The 21,333-nt window shown below is 53.0% G+C and overlaps 9 protein-coding genes across 9 annotated transcripts; 4 read left to right on the top strand and 5 right to left on the bottom strand.

Annotated features, from left to right (window-relative positions):
- Nucleotides 1-85: 85 nt before the first annotated feature.
- On the bottom strand, nt 86-4,385 carry HMPREF1120_07865 (uncharacterized protein). The gene has a single exon (XM_009162099.1). The coding sequence runs from the start codon at nt 3,759-3,761 to the stop codon at nt 2,430-2,432; it is 1,332 nt and encodes a 443-aa protein (XP_009160347.1). The 5' UTR covers nt 3,762-4,385; the 3' UTR covers nt 86-2,429.
- HMPREF1120_07864 (uncharacterized protein) lies at nt 3,931-6,918 on the top strand. The gene is made up of 2 exons (XM_009162098.1): nt 3,931-4,071; nt 4,125-6,918. The coding sequence occupies exons 1-2, from the start codon at nt 4,045-4,047 to the stop codon at nt 5,346-5,348; spliced, it is 1,251 nt and encodes a 416-aa protein (XP_009160346.1). The 5' UTR covers nt 3,931-4,044; the 3' UTR covers nt 5,349-6,918.
- On the bottom strand, nt 5,401-6,945 carry HMPREF1120_07863 (uncharacterized protein; the record flags this gene model as incomplete). The annotated part of the gene is made up of 1 exon (XM_009162097.1): nt 5,401-6,945. The coding sequence occupies one exon, from the start codon at nt 6,943-6,945 to the stop codon at nt 5,401-5,403; it is 1,545 nt and encodes a 514-aa protein (XP_009160345.1).
- A 701-nt stretch (nt 6,946-7,646) lies between these two features.
- Nucleotides 7,647-8,080, bottom strand: HMPREF1120_07862 (uncharacterized protein; the record flags this gene model as incomplete). The annotated part of the gene is made up of 3 exons (XM_009162096.1): nt 7,647-7,699; nt 7,755-7,987; nt 8,040-8,080. 3 exons carry the CDS (start codon nt 8,078-8,080, stop codon nt 7,647-7,649), a joined length of 327 nt encoding a protein of 108 aa, XP_009160344.1.
- Nucleotides 8,081-8,151: 71 nt separating this feature from the next.
- On the top strand, nt 8,152-12,060 carry HMPREF1120_07860 (uncharacterized protein). Its single transcript, XM_009162094.1, has one exon. The coding sequence runs from the start codon at nt 8,388-8,390 to the stop codon at nt 9,576-9,578; it is 1,191 nt and encodes a 396-aa protein (XP_009160342.1). The 5' UTR covers nt 8,152-8,387; the 3' UTR covers nt 9,579-12,060.
- Nucleotides 9,920-11,811, bottom strand: HMPREF1120_07861 (cohesin complex subunit SCC1; the record flags this gene model as incomplete). Its single annotated transcript, XM_009162095.1, has 2 exons — nt 9,920-11,494; nt 11,548-11,811. 2 exons carry the CDS (start codon nt 11,809-11,811, stop codon nt 9,920-9,922), a joined length of 1,839 nt encoding a protein of 612 aa, XP_009160343.1.
- A 720-nt stretch (nt 12,061-12,780) lies between the features above and the next one.
- On the top strand, nt 12,781-15,979 carry HMPREF1120_07859 (Ca2+-transporting ATPase; the record flags this gene model as incomplete). The annotated part of the gene is made up of 2 exons (XM_009162093.1): nt 12,781-15,331; nt 15,384-15,979. 2 exons carry the CDS (start codon nt 12,781-12,783, stop codon nt 15,977-15,979), a joined length of 3,147 nt encoding a protein of 1,048 aa, XP_009160341.1.
- Nucleotides 15,980-16,594: 615 nt separating this feature from the next.
- HMPREF1120_07858 (riboflavin kinase) lies at nt 16,595-17,699 on the top strand (the record flags this gene model as incomplete). The annotated part of the gene is made up of 2 exons (XM_009162092.1): nt 16,595-16,714; nt 17,244-17,699. 2 exons carry the CDS (start codon nt 16,595-16,597, stop codon nt 17,697-17,699), a joined length of 576 nt encoding a protein of 191 aa, XP_009160340.1.
- On the bottom strand, nt 17,419-21,283 carry HMPREF1120_07857 (uncharacterized protein). Its single transcript, XM_009162091.1, has 3 exons — nt 20,111-21,283; nt 18,193-20,048; nt 17,419-18,142 (listed from the first exon to the last, which is right to left on the bottom strand). Exons 1-3 carry the CDS (start codon nt 20,331-20,333, stop codon nt 18,125-18,127), a joined length of 2,097 nt encoding a protein of 698 aa, XP_009160339.1. The 5' UTR covers nt 20,334-21,283; the 3' UTR covers nt 17,419-18,124.
- Between the last annotated feature and the right edge of the window lie 50 nt (nt 21,284-21,333).

Genomic DNA, 21,333 nt, shown 5'->3' with positions numbered 1-21,333 from the left:
GTTGGAAGCACCAAGGATCTACAGTTGTAAGACTTGTCCAATACTACTAGTAGCCGTGGCAAGGGATGAAGAACATGGGCCATCATTGCCAATGTAGAGAGAAATGTGATGTATCTATGTATATAATAACTGATAACTTTTTCATGAAAGACAATGACCTCCCGCTATGCAACTGAAAATATATCAATCAAATGCAGTGCAAACCATTTCGATAAAAACCAACGACACGACGCTATGCAACAGGAATAATACCAATGTCTGCACACCAAACGGGCTACCATTGCTGTGTTGGGGATGGGGCAGAAGTAGTCGTGCTGATGGGCGCCCATGGATTGGCCGGAACTGCCATTGTGATCGGCCATCCCCAGTTGTCCGTGTAGGTGATGGTTTGTCAATTGGCACATTCGCCTGGGCGGTAGTAGAACCCGTGAGTCCAGGTAGGGACGACTGTGACGGTGACCGTGACCGGGGTTGGGCAGACTGTGGTCGTCGGTGGCGGCGGCGGATTGCACTTGCCATCTGCGGCCGTTCCAAGCCCGCAATAACGAGAAGCCGGGGTGCTTGTCGTGGACGCACTCGAGCTGGTAGATGTGGTTGGCCCAGGATTACACTTGCCACCTAGAGCGGTGCCGAATCCACAGTAGTGGGATTCAGACGTTGTGGTTGGCATCACCGTCGTCGACGTTGTAGGAGCCTGGTTGCATTTGCCGTTCAGCGCAGTGCCAAAGCCACAGGAGTGAGAGGCGGGGGTGCTAGTAGTGGTAGAGGTGGAAGTTGACGAAGGATTGCATTTCCCATCGAGAGCTGTCCCAAAGCCGCAGTAATGGGAGGCTGTAGTCGTGGTGGATGAAGGAGTACTGCATTTTCCATCAAGCGCAGTGCCAAATCCGCAGTAGTGCGAGCTGGAGGTTGTCGTGCTTGCAGTGGTGCTTGTTGTGGACGGCGGCGGGTTGCATTTCCCATCGAGCGCGGTGCCAAAGCCACACCAGTTGGAAACTGAAGTGGTGGTCGTAGTCGTGGTGGTGGTTGGGGGAGCGTTGCATTTGCCATCTAGAGCCGTGCCGAATCCACAGTAGAAAGTCGTGGTTGACGTAGGAACTGAGGAGGAGGAGGAGGTGGTAGAGAGGACGCAAGAGCCATCCGCATTGGTACCAAAGCCGCAGTAGTTGGAACTTGTTGTTGTAGTATTCGACACCGGAAGAGCGTAGACGCCCACCGCCAGAGTTGCGATGAGAAAAGAGATGGAAGAATGCATGCTTGCGGCTATGAACAGTGAAGTCCTGCAAACGAGTGTGACAGAAAACCCGAGGATGGGTAATGAAAAGGGCAATGAAAGAATTGGACAAATGAGACTGCTCAAGTAACGAAGGCACTGGGAGATTGGGAATGTGCTTGCTGCTGGTTGTATAATGAAGAGTATGGCATATTGAGCGATGAACAACCTACCTCCTTATACATCATGCGAAGGAGCCGAAAATAGACTGTCATAGACACGATGAGGTTCGAAGCTGAAGTGTTGCATTGTGTGTATAGAAGGTGTTGTAGGTGATGCTACTGAGACTCGAGAGCTGCTGTAACGTGGGACAAGCAGAAATAGATCGAGGCATAGCGATTAGCGAGTTTGGCAACTCCATGCAAGACACGTTGCGTCATCAGATAAGGTTCCGCCAAATTGACAAAATGGCTTTTTGCGGGAAAAAGGCTTGATCGAAGAGACTTTGGGATTTTTGTTCAGCTGAAGAACGAAAAGGTACCAAGTTAATGATGTGACGCTGGACTGGGCGCAGCAACATCAACAGTCTGAAGGTGGGTGGAGAAGTGAAGTCAAAAGTCAGGCCAATTGCATGACAAGTCAGCCTCGCCCGCCTAAGCCTGAGTGGGAGAGTCCAGCCGGTCTGCCTTCAACTTCGCGGCCACGAAAAAGTATCATTCAGGTACCATTGCGAGGCTGGAACTGCTTGATTCGATTGTTCCTGTCAGGTGTTTCCACGCGAGCCGAAGTCGCTGAGCTCTCTATCACCCAGATCTGTTCCCGTGCTCGACGTAGGCGTCTGGTGTTGGCGAGCACTTGAATCAGCCATGCATATACCTCCTAAGGTGGTACCAATGGCTAAACAGCTGAGGCTGCGCTTCCACCCTTGCCCGAGTGATGCAGTAGAGCTCATTGGCCCTTTTGTAACCGCAACCTCCATTCGCGCGCACAGCCTGAATGACGCAGTCCGAGCCGATACTCCCATAACCCTGATCGAGAGCCGGGTCCTTTTGGATTATGAATGACTGACATTATGACGTCTGATGTCTTTAGTCATTCTCGCTGAACATTATCCATATGCTGTGATGCCAGTGACTTCGAGATGTCTAGATGCGAGGAGCGAAGACACTGCTCTGGCTGACAGCGCGGCAGAAACGGTGTGTATCATCTCCAGCCATCAAGCACTAGCTGTTTGCAGCCCCTGCTCAGCGACCTTGATCAAAGGCACGATATTTCTCTCTTTCAAGATAGGCAGTAAGCTTTGGAATACCTCACGTGCCTTGCTCTTCTCCCCATTCTCCAGCAGCAAGTCCCCACGGGTCATCTGTGCTGACAGCAGGGCCAGATCGCAAATTTCGTCGCGATCCTGGGGTTTGACAACGTCGGCTGTGGCGACGGCTTGGTCGGCCCATTTCAAGGCTGCTCTTCGTCCCGCAGCCAGCGTGTCTTTCGTCGCCGGTTTCCCATTGATCTTCGCTCCTGGCTTTTTCAGAGCTACGCCCATGGTGGACGCGATATTGCTCATCACCTGTACTTCCTTGCATGATCTTGTGCCGTTGCATGACGCTCTCAAAGGTTGCAAGGTCAGCATGTACACCTGAATTGCATTTGCTTCCTCGCCGGTAGTGGCGTACAGGTCGCCCATCTGGGACAGCATCGCGGCAATTTCCCCTGTCGTCAGGCCTGCACCATTGTCATCGGTGAAGCCGTTGGTCTGCGGATCCTTGGTCTCTTTCACAACAAGTCCCACTGCATCGGAAAGAGTCTGCTTTGCACTCGCGCGGTCCTGGATATAGTCGCTTTCGTACAACGATGATACCTTGACTTTGTTCTGTATTATGCCCTTGACTAGCTCTTTGCGCTGCTCCGCTTTGGCAAGACCCTCTTCGGAGTTTTTGTCTGCCGTGAGTGAGAACTGCTCATCCACCTCGACCAGTTTTTGCTGCAGGTCTTTCGTGATGCTGTCAAGAACCTCAATGGCTCCCTTGGCATGGCCAAAATCCTCCAACATTTGCGCAAAGCGTATCCGGATACCCAGTGCTTCCTTGCCGTAGGGATCCATTCCAACCTCGTCTGCCCTTTTTATAGCCTCCACAAAGTACTGCGCCGACAGCTCCGGGTCAGGTTTCACGTGGGTATAGTGCAATGCCAGTCTTAACTGTTCTTCAACCTCCGGCGGATAGGCAGATGCTTTTTCTTTCATGTATTCATTGTAGGCCATCACGGTCAGCAGCGAGACCGACCCGATGGCGCCAATCAGCAGTGTAGGAAATAGAATCGGGTGTTGTAATCGGGCATCGATAACCATCTGTTCGAATCGGTTGGGAGGCCTTGTATATGTTTTCACTGTCCTTGTCGTCGTTCGAGGCCCACAGGAGGTTGTATTGCCCGTCTGCACTCGAGTTCGACACATGCTTTGAAAGCCATTTGCGCAGTTTCGAGAGGTTGAGGATTTATGAGCTGACGCAAGCCTCGGAACGGCCTCTATGATTCTTGTCGTCGACTTCATGGTTGAGGTTAGGGAAATAGTTGTGTTCAGTATTCAAGTCTGAGATGGCGAGAAAAACACATTATACGATTCCTCTCAGACGCATTACGCCACACGCAGATGGAGTGTCTGAAACTTCGCCAAGGGACAAGTTAGTCCCCCGGATTTTGTCAGGGTCTCGAACGTCATACTACACTATGCAAACTGTAAACGTGCGCTCTCCTGTGTGGGTTGTCCGAACGCGTAAGAGCGTCTTCAACATTCAGGGTCACAGGAAGGCCCTCGCGCCTCGAAGACCTTCTCAATGTGCGGACGATATGCGTTAGGCATTGTAGGTCTTCCTTTTTATATTCACCGTGCCAGTGCAGCGCTAACCTAACGTAGCGTGCCTCGTTTGTTCGATATCAGTTGGAGCAACAGGGTCTGCCCGTCGACGATGCACCTGCGGATGAAGAAGCTCGCGAAACATACAACTTCCCTCCCGGTGCCTATGGCCTCGTATACCGAGCAGAGGTGCCCGATAATGGGGTCGTAGAGGCAGAAGAGCCCGATGCGAGCGGCGACCGCGACCGCCCTCAGACTCAAGACGATCAAGAACGTGAACCAGAGGAACATACTGATAGCCAGCCTCCATCGAGCCCATCGAAGCCATACAAATATGAGATCAAAGTGATGAAGTGGGGCCTGATTCCCTTCTGGACCAAACGAGCGCCCGACTACGGCTCCATGATGCGCACCATTAATTGTCGCGACGATTCCTTGATCGAGAATAAAGGCATGTGGAACACCATGAAGCAGAAGAAGCGTTGCTTGGTCGTCGCACAGGGCTTCTACGAATGGCTCAAGAAGGGTCCCGGCGGTAAAGAAAAGGTCCCCTACTTTGTCAAGCGAAAGGATGGCAACTTGATGTGCTTCGCTGGCCTTTGGGACTGTGTCAAATATGAAGATTCGGGGGAGAAGCTCTACACCTACACCATCATCACCACAGACTCGAATAAGCAGCTGAACTTTCTGCATGATCGTATGCCGGTGATCCTAGATCCCAGCACCGATGAAGTCAAGATGTGGCTGGATCCGAAGAGAAATAAATGGTCTAGAGAGCTGCAGTCTCTGTTGAAGCCATTCCAGGGCGAACTTGAATGTTACCCAGTTGATCCGGCTGTGGGGAAAGTGGGCAACAACTCTCCCAGCTTTATTGTGCCGGTTGACAGCAAGGAGAACAAGAAGAATATTGCGAATTTCTTCGGCGGTGCCAACAAGAAGAAGGCCCAGCCCCAGATGACCCCTGCCAGCACGGAACAACAAGAAACGAGACAAACGATCGACCATGACGGAAGCGAGAACAATGCCCCTTTGCCTGTGCCTGCCGATGCAGTCGACGAAAAACAAGGACAGAAGCGTTCAGCGCCAGATGCTCCAGAAGACAGCCCAACAAACAAGCAAGTCAAACTTTCATCCCCTCCAGCAAAGGATTCCACTCCTGTCAAGCCCGCCAGTGGCAAAAAGCCCCGAAGTGCGACCAGCAACAAAGACATGACCCTGAAAACCAGCCCGTCCAAAAAGGCCGAAGCTGGGACACAGAGAATAACAAATTTCTTTACTAAGTGAAGCCATCATCAACCTCATTGTATACAATCACGACACCCCTATCGTGCTATGTCTACGAGTGTAGCATGTATTCCTCGGTGGCCAATTCTTCTCCGCAGTCTACGTGGATCCACTTGCCCCCGGCGTCCTTTCGTACCGAGCGCAAATACCGTGCAACAGACTGAGCAGTGCTACGGATCTCGGCGAAGCGTTCCCGCTCTTTGCTGTAACGATAAAGTTTCCGCTCGTTCTCGACGTTCCAAGATGGCTGATCCGGTTCAGTCGGAATATCATCCATCGTTGGCGGGACCGGCTTCCAACCCACTTGAAGAATGAGAGTTTCCAGTCCCCTCCATCCTGCATTCCACTCGGGTCCAAGCGAAGACGAATCTAGGGACGGGCCCCTCCACTGCAGCGCTCCAAACCAATCCCCGCAACCGGTCAGATCCAGCCATTTCAGACAGTACAGCGATCTGCTCAATGTGCGAAGTATCCCTGCCGCTTCCCTCCAGTTGTTGTCGTACGAGTTGTACATATCCGAGCCACCATATACAACGGGCGGCGAGCCTGGAGTCCTGACAACTGTTCTGGTGGATGCTGCGTTGGGCGTAAACGTGGGCTGCGGCCAATATGCGAGAGATAGAGAGGTCAACGTTCTCAGTTCGGTAGCCAGCGACAGGAGAGAGGCCCATGAGGCTGCCCTGGCATTAGTGGGAGAGATTGCCAGCGAGAGATGGTTCAAATTCTTGAAGTTTGGCATAATCCGAGGTCCTGGGCTTAAGCCCATGTTTTCTACCTCTTCGTTGTCGTCGATGGCATCCCAGCTGTCCGGGATCGGCGAAGACGAGGGGTTCTCAGACTCTCCTCTTGATTCTGCGGGGGTCGGCGCAGCAGTCTTCTGGAAGAGTTCTTTTTCCAGTTGTCTGAACGTGGTCCATGTCCCTAATCCATTGCTGAGGTCCAAGCGATGCACTTCATCGCGGTCGTCCTGTTCTCCCGCGTCCAGGAACAACGGTTGAAGGGGATTGATGGGGACATCGTTATACACCGCAAGATAGCTCAATAAAGTCTCTTTCAGCGTCGTAGGTAGGAGCCCTAGATAGTCGTAGTCATGTTCCGCATGCCAGGCCCAGTTGGTTGCAATCTTCCTCAACACCATGTGCTGGAGTGAGTCATCCGGTGGGAAGACACCGTCCGGTAGATTACTTGTTCGGAGCTGAAGTCGACGGTTGTTGCCATCAGCGTCCGAAGAGCTCACCGACTTGGGTGCATGGATACTGTCTGTCAACCAACTGCGCGGCGGCGGAGGCCCTGGGATTCGGCGCAGACGACTCGGTCCGCTAAATCTTGTGCCCAGCCTGGGTGCCGGCGGCGGAGGGGCCGGGAGGTCAAGGACTTCTCTTACAGCAGGAGGGATGGATGAGGCATTCGTTACAGGAGGGGGGCGTGAATCGTTTCTCAGCTGAAGGCGTCGCGACTCGCGAATGAGATCGTTGACTGAGGGCTGTGCCGCTGCATTCTGGGCTCGAGTCCCGGACGACTTGGACAGTGACAAGGTATGTGGAGTGCTGGATTGAGGCTTGGTCAAGAGCGCCCGCTGTTGATACTTCTTGGGCATGTATCAAGCGAGCTCTGCCTTGTACGTCGAGGAGTAATGGCTCATACCAGATAGTATGAGTCGCAGTGATCAAAGAACATGAAGATGCAGTGCAGTGGTGGCGCGAGTAGACAACTTCCAGTTAGGAAGATATTAAAATTGATGTCATAACTTGAAGTGGTCGTCTTCCCTCGCTGCTTTAGTTGCAAAGTTGAGAGGCCTGAATGGCTTGCAGAGGCAGTATGCCAGTAACAATCCTGGGAACAAATCTGATGCTACTCTTAATGGTACATATAGTATACAGAACGGCCAGGTAGCGTCGATGGGGTGCTTCACCCGAGCCGGTATATGGCCGGCTTAACAAGATGTTGATGCCGCCCACCAAATCCATCTCTCCGCGTGCAGGTGAAGACCGGATGCCTGGAGGATACCGTATGTCCTTCACAAGGCTTCGAAAACAAGACGCTGCAGTGTTGTGGCCATAAGCGATGCATCTTGGATGGCGCGTGCCTTTTTTGAAGCTGTTCGAGCTGTATATCTTATGGCGTCCCAGGACCTAGTCTCCTTTCGTCAGAGCCCAGATAGATCGTCCTTCCATTTCGAGCCTGAGCGTGGCATTAAGAGAGGACGAATCAAGAATCTGGAGAATCTCGATACAGGGTCGAGAGTCGTGTAGTAGGATTTCGTCAAATGACTAAGGATGAAGTCGGACAATGGTCCCTTTAGAACCCTGGCGGGTTTACTCTCTGGCTAACCCGCGTCCACTTGGGAAGTTCTGTAGAAGACGATCAACGAAATGATCACCCAGATTCAAGTGCAGATACACATACTGTGAATGCCTTTCCGGTACTTTTTCTCCTTGCGGTCGTAAATCGTATATTTGTCTTTTGGGAGCATCTCCTCTTCCCTGGGCATCTCCTTGTACCATCTCTCCACAGCCTTTGCGGTCATGCCTCCATTATTCTGCAATGCGACGCTGACAGTATCGACAACCTTATCGACCAACTTGAGCCTCTTTCGCTGACGCGCCTTTTGCATGGGGGACAGGCGCCATGGGATTTTCCTGCCCAGAGTTAGTACAAGTTGCGCGGGATGAGAGATAGAGGCAAATATACCATAGCAGACCCCCGGACAGCGGTGCTGTTGGCCTGAACATTCTCTGAAGCGAACGACGACTATTACTCTAGGGGAAAGAAAGGCCGTCGATAGAAAAGAGAGGTTACTGACTTGATGGTCTACAAATGAAGCCGGGGGATTTTGCTAGTCGCAGCTCAATCGCCCGCACTACAAAGTTACTCCTACACTGCAGCCCCAAGCGTCACCCGACACGCCGCGCTCCCTCACCAACATTTTTCCCCTTGTATTATTGTTTGCGTTTCCTGTTTCCAATTCAGCACGCCCTCGCCGCAGTTTGCTGAGTTGTGTTTTCCCCGGGCCTGGCTCGATGGAAAACGACCGCACCAATGGTCGGCCATGGAGACCTCTACCCTAATACAGAGCTTCCGAGCTTCTTCTGGAGGTCCGCTTCGTACCAGACAATCCTCGCGGTCTCGACCTTCTCGCGACTCTTCCTCTACGGCTTGAACAAGACCGAAGTCCATGGCCTGCCGCGCTTCCTCGACCTGCTGAAGTCCCGTTCCGACTACAAGACACGCCGAAAAGGTCTCTTGACTGTGTCAAACCACATTTCAGTGTTGGATGATCCTTTGATATGGGGCGTTCTTCCGCTTTCGTTCGCTGCCTTTCACGGCTACATGAACCATAGATGGGGGTTTGGCAGCCATGACATTTGCTTCCAGAACAGTCTTCTGTCACATTTCTTCACTCTTGGCCAAGTTCTCCCTACACATCGAACGGCGCATTCACCATACGGGGGGCCTTTTCAGGCCACCATGACCGAAGGCGTGCGGCTGCTCTCCAAGATCTCCACGAGCAAACCCTCGCTTTGTCCGCACAACAACCCAAGGTTGCACCAGAGTTACCATACACCGAGCTGGCCGCGAGATTGTGTCGACCCCTTCTCTGATCTCGCTCCGAGTCCGTCCTATCCCTCGCAACCGAGCGATGAACGATGGTACCACGCCCCGTCGAGGTACGCGTGCAACGCCTACAGTTGGCTTCACATTTTCCCAGAGGGAATGATCCACCAGGCTGAGAACCAGACAATGCGATATTTCAAATGGGGCGTTGCCCGCCTGATTCTGGAGCCGCCGGAATGTCCAGACGTGGTACCCATGTTCATCGAAGGTACCGATCATGTGATGCATGAGAGTCGCAAGTTCCCACGGTTCTTGCCGCGGATAGGGAAGAAGATCACAGTCACGTTTGGCGAAGAAATGGATGTGGAGGCTGTCTTTGGCGACTTGCGAAAAAGATGGCGTGAGCTAGCGGACCGCGACGCCAAAGAAAGAGGGCACTCGGGCTGGGATGAGCTCATGCTAGGAATCGTTCCCGAAAGCCTCGCCAATCATCCGGAAGCGATTGAGCTGAGAAAGGAGTGCACCAAGCGTGTCAGAGAAGCAGTGCTCCAAGTCCGCCGTTCCCGTGGTCTTCCAGATGAAGATCCCAAGTCTGGCATGGTTGAAACCTGGGTGAGAGAAGGACCGAAGCGCGAAGGGCGTATGGACGATGGGACATGGGTCAAAGACGCGTAGATGCTGCTATCGACGAGCATCTGCTACAGGGTTGAATGCCAGAGGCTCCCGTTGTTGCTGAAGCTGCTTCAAGCGATTCCAATACAGCTGAATAAGAATTGATCATCCTCATAGTATCCGAAAGACGGGCATTCCTCGACCTGGGTATCTATTTGGACCGGATTCAAAAGGGGGCGCCATCGCTAATCACTGCGTCCAGGGCCAAACTCAAACACAACCAACCATAGCCAGCCTCATCCCATGCGTGTGAACACCTTTCTCCCATCCACCCACCGGAGTAACCAGATTTCCTATCCGCGATCACCAAAAAATTCCATGCTGTGCCAACTGTCCATGGAGACTCATGATTCCACCGCGACTTGCTGCGAAGCTGGCATGGCGGTAGGGTCTTCGCCCGGACTTGTCTCTGCCCACGAACCCCACAGTCCTCGCTTCGCTCTGATGCGCAAGGGCAATCCAATTGCTTTGTCTCCCTGTTCAACCTTGATCGCATCTTTGGTTGCTAGAACAAGAACTTCAAAGAACATCTTGGTTGCGTCTTCTTTGCTTGTCCGGCCTTCCGGAACAAGTTCTTGTAGTAGGACGGATTTCTTCGCAGGTGATGATGGATGGCTACCACCGGCATCTCCTAGTCGCTCGCGTAACACGTGGACAGCATGTTTCGTGCCCAGTGAGACCGGACCGCTGTCTGCGGGATGGACCAGAGGCATCGTCGTGTCGTCAAAGGTGTCATCTCCTCCACCAAAGATACCTTCTTCATCTTCCCCGGGCACGATATCCTCCAACGCCGGCCCACCTTCGCTCATAAGAGGTTGTGCGCTATCGTCACCGGAAATACCGGCTGTAATTCCTTGACTGGGTTCCTCGATATGCACCCCTTCATCTTCCATGTCATCATCTGCTCGTTCCAACCGTGGCGACTTTTCAAGGTGCTCATCTTCACTAAGCCCGCCCACGCCGCTGTCTCGTTTTCGTTTCAATTGGCCTGACTTTGTAACTGTTTCGAACGAAAGTAGGCCTTGCAATTCTGGAGCCCAATTTCTCGAACGGCCGTCGTTCATGGCGTCAAGGACAAATTCACCATTCTTTTGCATGCTCAAAAGGTTGAGAAGCAGTGGATCTCGTGGGAGGAACGAGGGTGCTTTGAGAATCTTGGTTCTATCCTCCGCCTGGGCTTTGATCTGTTTGTTGTGAAGGACGGTCTCGACGTCAGGAGCGAGTGGCTTCTGCTTCCGGCTTTTCTGATGCACAACAACTTCTTCGACCTCCTCAGCTTCTATGTTTTGGAATGTTCGGTCGAGTTCTCGCAATACTTCTGATCCCGCTTCTGACAAAGGAGATTCAGACTCGCGTACACGTTGTTCGTCCGCCACGGCTTGCCGTAGCTGCAGGGTCTCGTCATCGCCGAATGCAAGTGGCTCATCCTCGGCTATGGAAGGAACAGCCTCGTCATCTCTCGCAGGCAGGTCAGGCTCGTCCATCATTGGGACATCCTCGCCCAGGTCGAGGTGGAGATCATCATCGTCATGGAGAAGGCCTTCTTCGCCAAAAACTTCCTCGGCGCCGTGTTTGGGAGAAGGCGCATTTCGACCAACGTTGATACTCACTGTCGTATCGTCCATTCCTATCTCGTCACGGCCAAAGTCGAGATTCAGGTCGTCATCATCGTTGTACAAAGGCTCCTCTCCCGGAAGCAGCATCGACTGTGTACTGCTTTGCTGAGGATTGAGGGAACTCGTCCAATCTTCATCTGCTTCTTGCGTCTCAGCTCCTGTGATGGCCGGCTGTTGCGTCATGGGATACACGAAATCCATATTGGAAAACAGGTCGTCTATGGTGAGCAATTCAGGCAGATTAAGGTCGACGGCGGTGGTGGCATTAGGAGGCAGGTCGTGGTTGTTGGTTGATTTGAATGTCTTTTAGATGGTCAGTCAGCACGCGTGATGCGTCAATCAAAGGGCAAGCGTACCATTCTGATCTTGATGAGGGCCTCATTGCAGTCATCCAGTAAGTATCGTGCTTTCCGCCCGTAGATTCGCACCACGCCCAACATCAGTTGGCTGGTGAGACGAAGGGCCATCGGTTCATGGCCCTGCTCAACGATTGCAACGACACTGCTTTGGATGTCCGACTGCAGAATCTGCGACTTTGAGAGCTTGCGCTCAACGTTCGACGCGAGCCAGACGCGAGCCAGAGGCCCGGTGGTCGCAAGAAGTTTGGGCGAGTAGAACATCGTGCACTTGGAGAGAGTCACGCGTCAGCGGTGGATCGAAGAAGAGGTCACGCTGGCATGAGTCTGAGGATATGCGACGACGTGGAAAGCGGGAAGTTCAGAGGTCGATTGTTTTGCGACGCGTCGAGTAGTAGTAGAGCTGCCGCGGTGTCAAAAACGAGCCAGTCGCAACAACAGTGTCCGAACGCAAATGTAGAAAAGATGATGGCCGTCTCCCAATCCCAAAAAGCGATGAACGAGAAAGATGAGGACTATGCCAACTCCAAAAGAAGGTGGTTGGTGTGGGTGTGGAAGTTACTTGAGGGAGGTGATGCAGTGATGGCAACGGGATGCGGCAGAGTGGCTGGTGAGCGAGAGGGAAGGGCAATAATACCGTAATTTGTATGAGTGCTGGGCGTAATGCTGTCTGAGCGCAGGCGGGTGCCCGGTGCCTCTAGGTATGGCGGTGATGGTAGACCACGCTAAATGCAACATTAACGGTCAATGCCAAAGTGTAAACCAATAAGCAGTGTTATCCAGTTACTAGTGATGGCTAGGTGGTTGTTAGTCTGCTTTAGTGTTCTGAACTCTGCCCTCCCGCCATACTAAGCGCCGCGCGCCCTGTCCTGGATTTCGGGACACCTTCCCCTTCCCTGAAATCGACAAGCCTCGCTGCAGCTGTCAGGGATCGAGGCGTACAACTGGAATCCCGCGTGGAAAGATCCCAATTTTGCCTCGAAAAGACTTAGGTACGTTGTACAGTCTCTAATAGAGTGACTGAAGAAGTCATCTCTCACGCCTTAGAAATCCCTTCATAAAATCTCGCGTTCAGAAAGAAACCCGTCGCTTCAGGCCCACCATTGACCATTGCAACAGTGTCTAGACGTACATTGGCATCCGACCACTTGTCTCCATTTCCACCGCTCCCCAGCGTCGTCAAAGTGTCACTGGAGCATGGAGCAGCATCGCAACAGATAGCACCATGCAATCATGTCAACATTATCCGTACCTGCGCTGCCTTTCGTCAAGCCAGACTCCTCCCCAAAGCGAGCGCGAAGCCCTGCGCCGTATGCAGACACGTTCACCTCAATAACCTCCTCTTATGCTCTTCTCAGTCCCCAGCAGACCGCCGACAGGTTACAAACCTCTCTCACTCATGGACTGTCTCAAAGCGAGGCGCAGGCCAGATTAGCCAGGGACGGTCCAAATGAACTACCACATGAAGAGGAGGAACCTTTGTGGTTAAGGTTTTTGAAGCAATTTAAGGAGACACTGATACTCCTGTTGCTTGCCTCGGCGGCCATCTCGTTGTTTATTGGCAACAAGGATGACGCGGTCAGTATCGCACTTGCGGTTACCATTGTCGTCACCGTTGGTTTTGTTCAAGAGTACAGGTCTGAGAAGTCCCTGGAGGCGTTGAACCGCCTCGTGCCTTACCATGCTCATGTCCGGCGGACTGGGCTGCGGCCGTGGATGCAAGCCTCGAGACTCCCTATTCCGGAAGACGAAATTGAGCTAGAACCTTTAAGCAATGGTTTAACATCCGAGGACAAAACGTCTGCTACCATCCCTGCCTCACAACTGGTGGTGGGCGATCTGGTCATCTTTTCCACTGGCGACCGCATTCCAGCCGATATCAGAATCACACGGTCGTCTGAACTGACCATCGACGAGTCCAATTTAACCGGCGAAAATGAGCCCGTGGAGAAGCATGCCGCAGCCCTTGATAGAGCCGCTCCTAGCTTCGCCCACCATGGGACTCCGGAGCCCCTGAATGCCGCCGGCACCGTTGGTGCAGACGTGCGTTTGAATGACCAGCACAATATCGCATTCATGGGGACATTGGTCAGATCGGGCCACGGAGAAGGCGTGGTGATCGCGACAGGAGGGAATACCGAGTTTGGTACGATTTCTTTGTCGCTGCAAGAGATCGAGGCACCTCGAACCCCTCTACAGCAATCCATGGATCTCCTCGGAAAGCAACTCAGCTACATGTCATTTGTTGTCATCGGCATCATCATGATAATCGGGCTTCTGCAAGGCAAGAAACCGCTGGACCTCTTTACTATTGGGGTGTCCTTGGCTGTTGCTGCGATCCCTGAAGGATTGCCAATCATTGTTACCGTCACCCTGGCTTTGGGCGTACTGCGTATGGCGAAGCGCGGCGCAATTGTGCGGAAACTGCCCAGCGTTGAGACCCTTGGATCGGTAAACGTAGTATGCAGTGACAAAACAGGGACGCTAACTATGAACCACATGACGGTCACGGAAATGTGGCACTTTGATATGCCAAAGCCCTTTGGCGTCGACACCAGTGCGGAACCAAGTGCTGCTACCAGGGCTATTCTCCGAATCGGGAATATCTCCAACAACGGTCGACTGTCGCACACGACCTCCGGAACTCCAGCAACTGCAGCCTCTGCTGCTGTTCTTTCCTCAACTAGAGACCGTTCGTCCACGAACACCAGAAGCAGATGGTTGGGACAACCCACCGATATTGCGATGCTGGACCTACTAGATGCCTTTGGAGAAGATGATATCCGGGAACAAATCGGCCATCGAACCGCTGAAACCCCCTTCAGTTCGGAGAGAAAATGGATGGGTGTGGTCATAGGGAATGCGCTTGGAGAGCTCGCAAACGACCATGGTACCAGCACTGAGACGGCTTACATCAAAGGTTCCATCGAACAGGTTCTCAGTCGCTCCGACACTTATTTGACACGCGACGGCCAGGAGGTCATTCTTGATGAGACTCGTCGTCAACAGGCCCTCGCAGCTGCCCAGACAATGGCTGAAGAAGGCCTCCGAGTCATTGCTTTCGCAAGTGGCGTTGTCAGGAACAAGCAGAGGCAGCCCAGCAGAAGCCCGACTCCGTCACGCGCTGACAAGAAGCCTGAGGAGACGGATATCTTCCAAGGCTTGTGCTTTGCAGGCCTGGTCGGGATGAATGATCCTCCTCGCAAAGATGTGCACCGGTCTATCAGGCGGCTGATGTCCGGAGGTGTCAAGGTCATTATGATCACTGGCGACGCAGAAACCACGGCCGTAGCTATTGCGAAGAATCTAGGCATGCCGATCAATCAAGGCTCGTCGGCTTCAAGATCGGTTCTTCGAGGTGATGAGCTTGATCGCATGTCGGAACAGGAACTGGCAGAAGCTATCGGCAAGACGACCGTATTTGCTCGGACCAGCCCGGACCACAAAATGAAGATTATTCGGGCTCTTCAAGCACGAGGAGATGTCGTTGCCATGACAGGTGATGGAGTAAATGATGCTCCCGCGCTCAAAAAGGCCGACATCGGAATTGCGATGGGAATGCTAGGAACTGACGTGGCGAAAGAAGCTGCAGACATGATATTGACTGATGACGACTTTTCTACCATTCTTAGAGCCATCGAGCAGGGCAAAGGCATCTTTTACAACATCCAGAACTTCATCACCTTCCAATTAAGCACGAGTGTTGCAGCCCTGACACTGGTCCTGCTAAGCACGATGTTTGGCTTCAAGAATCCGCTCAATGCTATGCAGATTCTTTGGATCAGTAAGTTTACCTTGTCAGCTTATCTTCCAACAACGATTAACCTCAGTTCTAGACATTCTCATGGATGGACCGCCCGCGCAGTCACTTGGCGTTGAACCGGTCGATCCTCGGGTTATGACCCAGCCTCCGAGGCCCCGTAACGCCAACGTGCTTACCAAACGTCTCATACGCCGTGTCCTCACGTCTGCTTTCATCATCATGATAGGAACGTTGACGGTATACATCCATGAAATGGCCGTTGTCGATGACCCATCCGCTGGGGTTACTGATGACGGCGCTCCTCTTCGCACTCGCATGGTCACCAAACGAGACACAACCATGACCTTTACGACCTTTGTCCTATTCGACATGTTCAATGCACTCACCTGCCGTTCCGAGGCTAAGTCGGTCCTGTTTGGCGAGATCAAACTCTTTGGGAACAAGATGTTCAACTACGCTGTAGCTGGCAGTCTGGCTGGACAGCTCTGTGTCATATATTTGCCATTTCTGCAACGTGTCTTCCAGACCGAAGCCTTGGGCCTGGGAGATCTCTTAGCGCTTGTGTGTATAGCAAGCACTGTTTTCTGGGCGGATGAATTTCGGAAGTGGATCGAGCGCAGGAGGGCAGCCGGATACTTGCCCAGTGTTGGGTATTCGGCCAGTGTATAGACATGTCGAACCATGGTTTGGCGGCACGATTCACTGCATGTGTGCGACCTTGCTGCCTATGCAGGTATATGTTGATTTCTTGTACGTTAGAAGGACGGCAACAAAAGCGTCGGCTGTTTACAGTAGGGCACTGGAGTACGATAATATCAGTTTGGCAATGGTCCCCACCAATGTCGTGCGTGATACAAGGCTCCGTCCATAGCTCTGTCTGATTGGCTGCGTAACTGGAACCCAATGGAAAGGCTCGCAATCACGAATTTAGGTGATTCATCCATTGCATTGTCGGCGACGAAGGAACAACAGCACGATAACACATACGTATCCGATATTTTGTTCTCGTTGACTACAGCTTCCTACACATTCGAGCTCTTGAAAGAGGCGCTTGCCGGCCTACGTAGAGGGCAACTCCCAAGCTGGTGCTGGGGCTGATTATCAAAGATTGAGTAATTTACAATTATATTCTCCGAAACCGAAGTCGAGTATCGACATCAAAGACTCAAACAAGCCAGCCAGACGACGTTGACAGGGCGTAATCGTTAGCTCGCGTCTCTCAAATTTCTCTCTACTTTTTTTTGACATCGACGCACAACTTGGACCTCGAGTACAACACAGAGAATGGGAGGACCCAATGCTCCACGAGAACCGTACGCCGGGCCCGAGAGTGGCCCTGAAACACCTTTCCCGATCAAGCTGTATGGACCGGTAATCAAGGGCTTTGGACGCGGCAGCAAAGAGGTAAGTAAACTAAGCTTCCCACTCCAACGTGGATTTAATATCCCCTTGACTGGCATTGCGTACGAGGTTGAGCTTTCCTCACGTGCCTCCGCATGAGTCAAGAGCCAAGCTGGCCTGGAAGAAGAGTTAAGCAAGCAAGCACCCAGTCATAGAATGGGGCTGCGCCAACACGCAAAGAGAAGCCCGCTCTGTGGCCCAGAGGGAGAGAGGCATGGCGATGTAGACCCAGACCGGCTTTCGGGCGCAGAAGAGCAGGAGTTGAGCGTCTGGTCGGTCGTCGGTTTCGAGCCGTGCTTTCCTGTCAGAGGCCAGATTCGGAGTGGACGCTTCTGACGCCATGGACATGGCAGCACTGCCTGTTTCTTTTTCTGCCGTCTGTCTCGACAGAAATATGAGTGTCCCATTTCATGCGGTGGATTTTCTCGTTACACCCTGGCACCCCATGACCGACGCACTCCCTGGCACAACTTGACCATCTCGCGGAAAAAGAAAGCAACGAACGTGCTGACTTCTGGATTCTCTGCTACAGCTCGGCATTCCCACCGCCAACATCCCGCCGGAAGGACTCGCGTCGTACCCTTCACTCGAGTCCGGCGTGTACTTTGGCTGGGTTGGACTGTCAATATCCCCCGACACGCCGTCCAGTTCGACCCAAATCTACCCGTCCGTATTGAGCATCGGATACAACCCATTCTACAAGAACACTGTGCGCAGCGTCGAAATCCACATCCTGCACGACTTCGACTACGACTTCTACGGCGCCGCGCTGAACCTGCTCATCCTGGGCTTCATCCGGCCCGAGTACGACTATGTCTCGCTCGAGGCCCTTGTCCAAGATATCAAGACCGATTGTGAGGTCGCCCGGCGGAGTCTACAGAGACCGGCGTATGAAAAATTCAAGGACGAACCGTGGCTGAAGGACTTTGACTGGATGAAAACCACTGACACGGCGAAAGTGGAAAAGGAGATTCTGAGGAAAGAATGACATTCCCGCCAAACCTGTTAGAAGGATCGCTCGAAGGTTCCGGGCCGCTTGAATGGTGGATGAGCATGCCAGGCGTCCGAGAAATCCCATGAATATGTCGGATATGTGAAAGTCTCGGGACTTCACTGAAGGCTCAATCACAGTTCTTCAGAAAGTATAGATCAGACTTAGATAGACTTCTGGATGTGCCTCCCACACATTTGCCATCCATTCTTCCAGTAGATAGTGCTCTTAACCAGTAACATCAAGCCGCCTGACGAACCCTGCTCGCTGACTTGCCAGGAAAATTCATCCACAAAAAGCCCTGTACACACCGAAGCCTCAAAATACCGACATTTTCCCATGCTCATACTCATAAACCCTGTTCTGTTCACAGAAAAACCCCCACGCGCGCATAACAAAAACAACCACAAAACATTTTGGGCCTATATACAAGGCAGAAACTACCACAAGTTAGCACTCAATAAGGGGTAATCAGACGGTGGGCACTCACATTCATCACAATAAGCATGGGGATATCAAAAACATCTCGCTTGACCGTCCAGCAATATGTGCATTCCACCTTGCCATCCGCAGAGCCCAGCTTCTGCATTCCCTTTTCGCCGGAAATCCCATCCCTCTTCAAGTCGATTTGCCGCTTAGCAAGGGTGTTCTCAGGACGACGGGGGTCTCCACCATTGGTTTGTCGCCCATCGTCGTTATGCCCATCGACCTCCGCATTGAAATTCTGGGCAAGCTCGTCTTCCTTGGTCCGATATTTGAGGAGTTTCCCTCTCCCCATTACGCTGCCACGGCTGTCTCCGAATGCCAGCCTGGCAAAGTCTTCATAAAATTGAACAACCGAATCGTCATCGAGAAATTCGGCCAGGAAAACAGGCTGTGCTCGCTTCTCGTCAGTCCCTGCATCTTGGCCACCAGCGCGTGTCGGCGTGTTGAAGCCTGTCGCCCGTGCAGTGGTGGTGCCGGATCCTCCTGCAGGCGTCTGACCAGACTGGCCCCTATTCACATTGAGGTTCGGAGCTCGGCCCAAGAGGACGCTTTTTGTCCAGCCGGTCAGGATTTGGAACTCTTTTCCCACCGCAGCAACTTCTCCCGTTCTTCTAGCGACAATTGTTGGCGTACCCACGCCCTCAATGAATCCTTCGTACTCCCATAAAGTCCTTTGAAAACACTTTTCCATGAAAATAAGATCTTCGCGGTTCAAGGTCTTGTTCGTGGCGATAAATGATGGCCGAATTGAGGCCAATGACTTAGCGATGGCGAGAGTCTTTGAGGGCTGTGTGGCGAAGCGTTTCTGCAGGTATGCGATACAACGGTGAAAGCCAGCAGTGTACGGGTGAGGACTGGTCACCGTCGTATAGATGGACGATGGATCTCGCGGCCGCTTCATATTCTTGGTTGGTAGCTGGGACTTGGCCTTTAGCTGGGGAGTAGATATGGTGGGAGGGACCCGGTTGCGTTGGTCAGCATTGTTGGAAGACTGGTTGTTGGTCACTCCGTCAAGGCCGGTCTGAGGAGCCTGGATCGCTGAGCCTGTCAGCATAGGGGAGTCGTCAATCCTGCCGGCACCGTTCGATGGTGTGCCATTGGTGTCCGGAGAGGTCCAGTGCGCGGCACTTGACTCTATCGCAAAAGCGTTAGGTACCATGGACCGCCCGAGAGTGTTGTAGGCGTCATTTCCGTTTGACCAATCAGGCATCATTGTGTCACCATAGAACTGTTGCCGAGCTGTCGGGCTTTCACTGAAACTTCCTAAAGGCATCCGATACTGCTGCGACATGGACCCTCTGTGTGTGGCACTGTCGCTAGGAGGGGTTTCACCAGCATTGGTCGCCATATGTCCCAGCATCCCAAACTCGAGAGCACCGTAATGGTTGCCGAAATTCATGCTGGCGAGGTCGAAGTTGAACATGGTCGGGTCATCGAACAGCGCCCCTGGCCATGCAGTGTTGCCCATAGTGTTGGCTGATGCGTGATCGTGGCTAACAACTGGGCTCTGCAACGGCACTTGTGACCCAACACTGGTGAAATTAGTGCTCAAGGGTGATTGCTGAGGAAAACTCGTCGCGCTCATGCTTCGCTCATGCAGCATCGGCGGAGGCATCTGCGAAGGCGTGTGGAAGTTGTTGAAAGACTGCGGTTGTTGGAAGAATGGCTGCTGCGACGACGTATCACTGGCGATTGTCGAACTTCGCTTGTTCGCTGGATGATTGAAGAGATTCCCTCCGACACCTGGCATGAGTGCCTCATTGGGCGCATCGTGGAGATACTTGGCCTTCTTCCTCACTCCATCCTGGCAGGCATCCTGGAGGCCACGTTTGATACATCTTTGGCACGGTCGCTCGTCACCTGTGGGAGTGTCAGCAGAGAATCCTGATTCGTCGGCCGGTCGGACTGCACATAGCACATACCGCACGTCAAATGAGCCCGTTGACAAGCGTAACATGCTCTTCGTGCCTTCTTCCTTCTGGGTCGGGAAGGATCTTTGGCATTGGTGGACGGTGTCCCATTCGCTTGTTTCGGCTTCTCGTCCTTGGTTTGCGGTTCGGCCATATCATTAGCAACTTGCTCCGTTGCACTGTCGTCGGGAGAGGCCGAACGAGAGCGGCCATCTTCGACATCTGAGGCCGTCATATTGTTATAAGCAGACCATCAATCGCTGCCAGAACATGCAGGCCGTGAAGTGCCTTGCACAGAGAACGCCAACAGTGTCACCGCACCCACAAAGCGTCTGGCCTGGCTTGAAACCCTGTGGAGTGGCTGCGTGCATTTAAATCTTGGTTTCGAGACAAGGCCCCTCTTGCGTGCAGAATCACGTCAACCTCTGTGTCCAGCTGGCTTGCGTGGCCCGCTACAGTGGATCGAGTCTTTGGATTACTACCTTGAGTTGAGGCACCCCAAACGAACCCGGTGAATGAGGTCGCCAGTCTTGTATGACAGCGGCGCAAGACCCGGAGCCCAGCAGGCAAGGGTTTGGCTTTCCAAGGTAGCCTACGCGAAAAGTGGTTGGCGAGTAATGCAGTGCGACCCTCGTAAGGTGTAACAGAGGTAGTTGATCTTTCAGCACTTTTGTTGGCGATACAGCGATGACAGGCGCCGCTGTGACCCCGGCCAGTCGAGAGCGTGTCGCGCAGGTGGGACGGGGACCGAGAAGAAATACTCCGTCGATGAGAGCGAACCAGGGGGATCTGCGTCTCGAGTACGATGACTTTGAGGAACCCGGATGAGTATGGAATGTAATTAGGCCTTGAGCATTACGGTGTCGGTATCGGACTGCGTTGGCGGAGGCTTGGGTGCGATTGTACCAGGCGTCGTGAGAATGCGGAGTCGAAGCGAGTCGGCGGCGGAGGGGAAACCCGTCAACAATGGCGGGCGCATCAGGGACTCTTGCTGTCTGGCAATGGACGCATAAGCGACGTGAACTGTCGGAGGATGCAGTGCGAGAAGGCGAGGGTACAGGTATACAACAGTATTGAGCGGGTCGAGGAGGGGAGAGGTGAGTCGAGTGTAGTAGCAGCAGTTGAGTGCAGGCGAGCATGAGGGACGCGGACTGTGATGGCGACACACACTCGAGTCGGGCTTCGGCCCTCAAGTTGTGGGTTGTGGGAGGATCTTCCTGGTACTTGCAGTGGCC

The sequence above is a fragment of the Exophiala dermatitidis genome, assembly GCF_000230625.1.
Source record: "Exophiala dermatitidis NIH/UT8656 unplaced genomic scaffold supercont1.7, whole genome shotgun sequence".
Taxonomy (NCBI): Eukaryota; Fungi; Ascomycota; class Eurotiomycetes; order Chaetothyriales; family Herpotrichiellaceae; genus Exophiala; species Exophiala dermatitidis.
The sequence above is the reverse complement of the archived record's forward strand: the minus strand, read 5'-3'. Positions and strand labels throughout refer to the sequence as shown.

Excerpts from the sequence above, each read along its gene's own strand:
- HMPREF1120_07857 (XM_009162091.1), bottom strand. The coding sequence starts at position 20,333 with ATGACGGCCTCAGATGTCGAAGATGGCCGCTCTCGTTCGGCCTCTCCC. Across the intron at positions 20,049-20,110 it reads ACGGGCTCATTTGACGTGCG|GTGACGAGCGACCGTGCCAA; the intron begins GTATGTGCTATG and ends ACACTCCCACAG.
- HMPREF1120_07864 (XM_009162098.1), top strand. The coding sequence starts at position 4,045 with ATGTGCGGACGATATGCGTTAGGCATT. Across the intron at positions 4,072-4,124 it reads GACGATATGCGTTAGGCATT|CGTGCCTCGTTTGTTCGATA; the intron begins GTAGGTCTTCCT and ends AACCTAACGTAG.
- HMPREF1120_07860 (XM_009162094.1), top strand. The coding sequence starts at position 8,388 with ATGGTCGGCCATGGAGACCTCTACCCTAATACAGAGCTTCCGAGCTTC.
- HMPREF1120_07865 (XM_009162099.1), bottom strand. The coding sequence starts at position 3,761 with ATGAAGTCGACGACAAGAATCATAGAGGCCGTTCCGAGGCTTGCGTCA.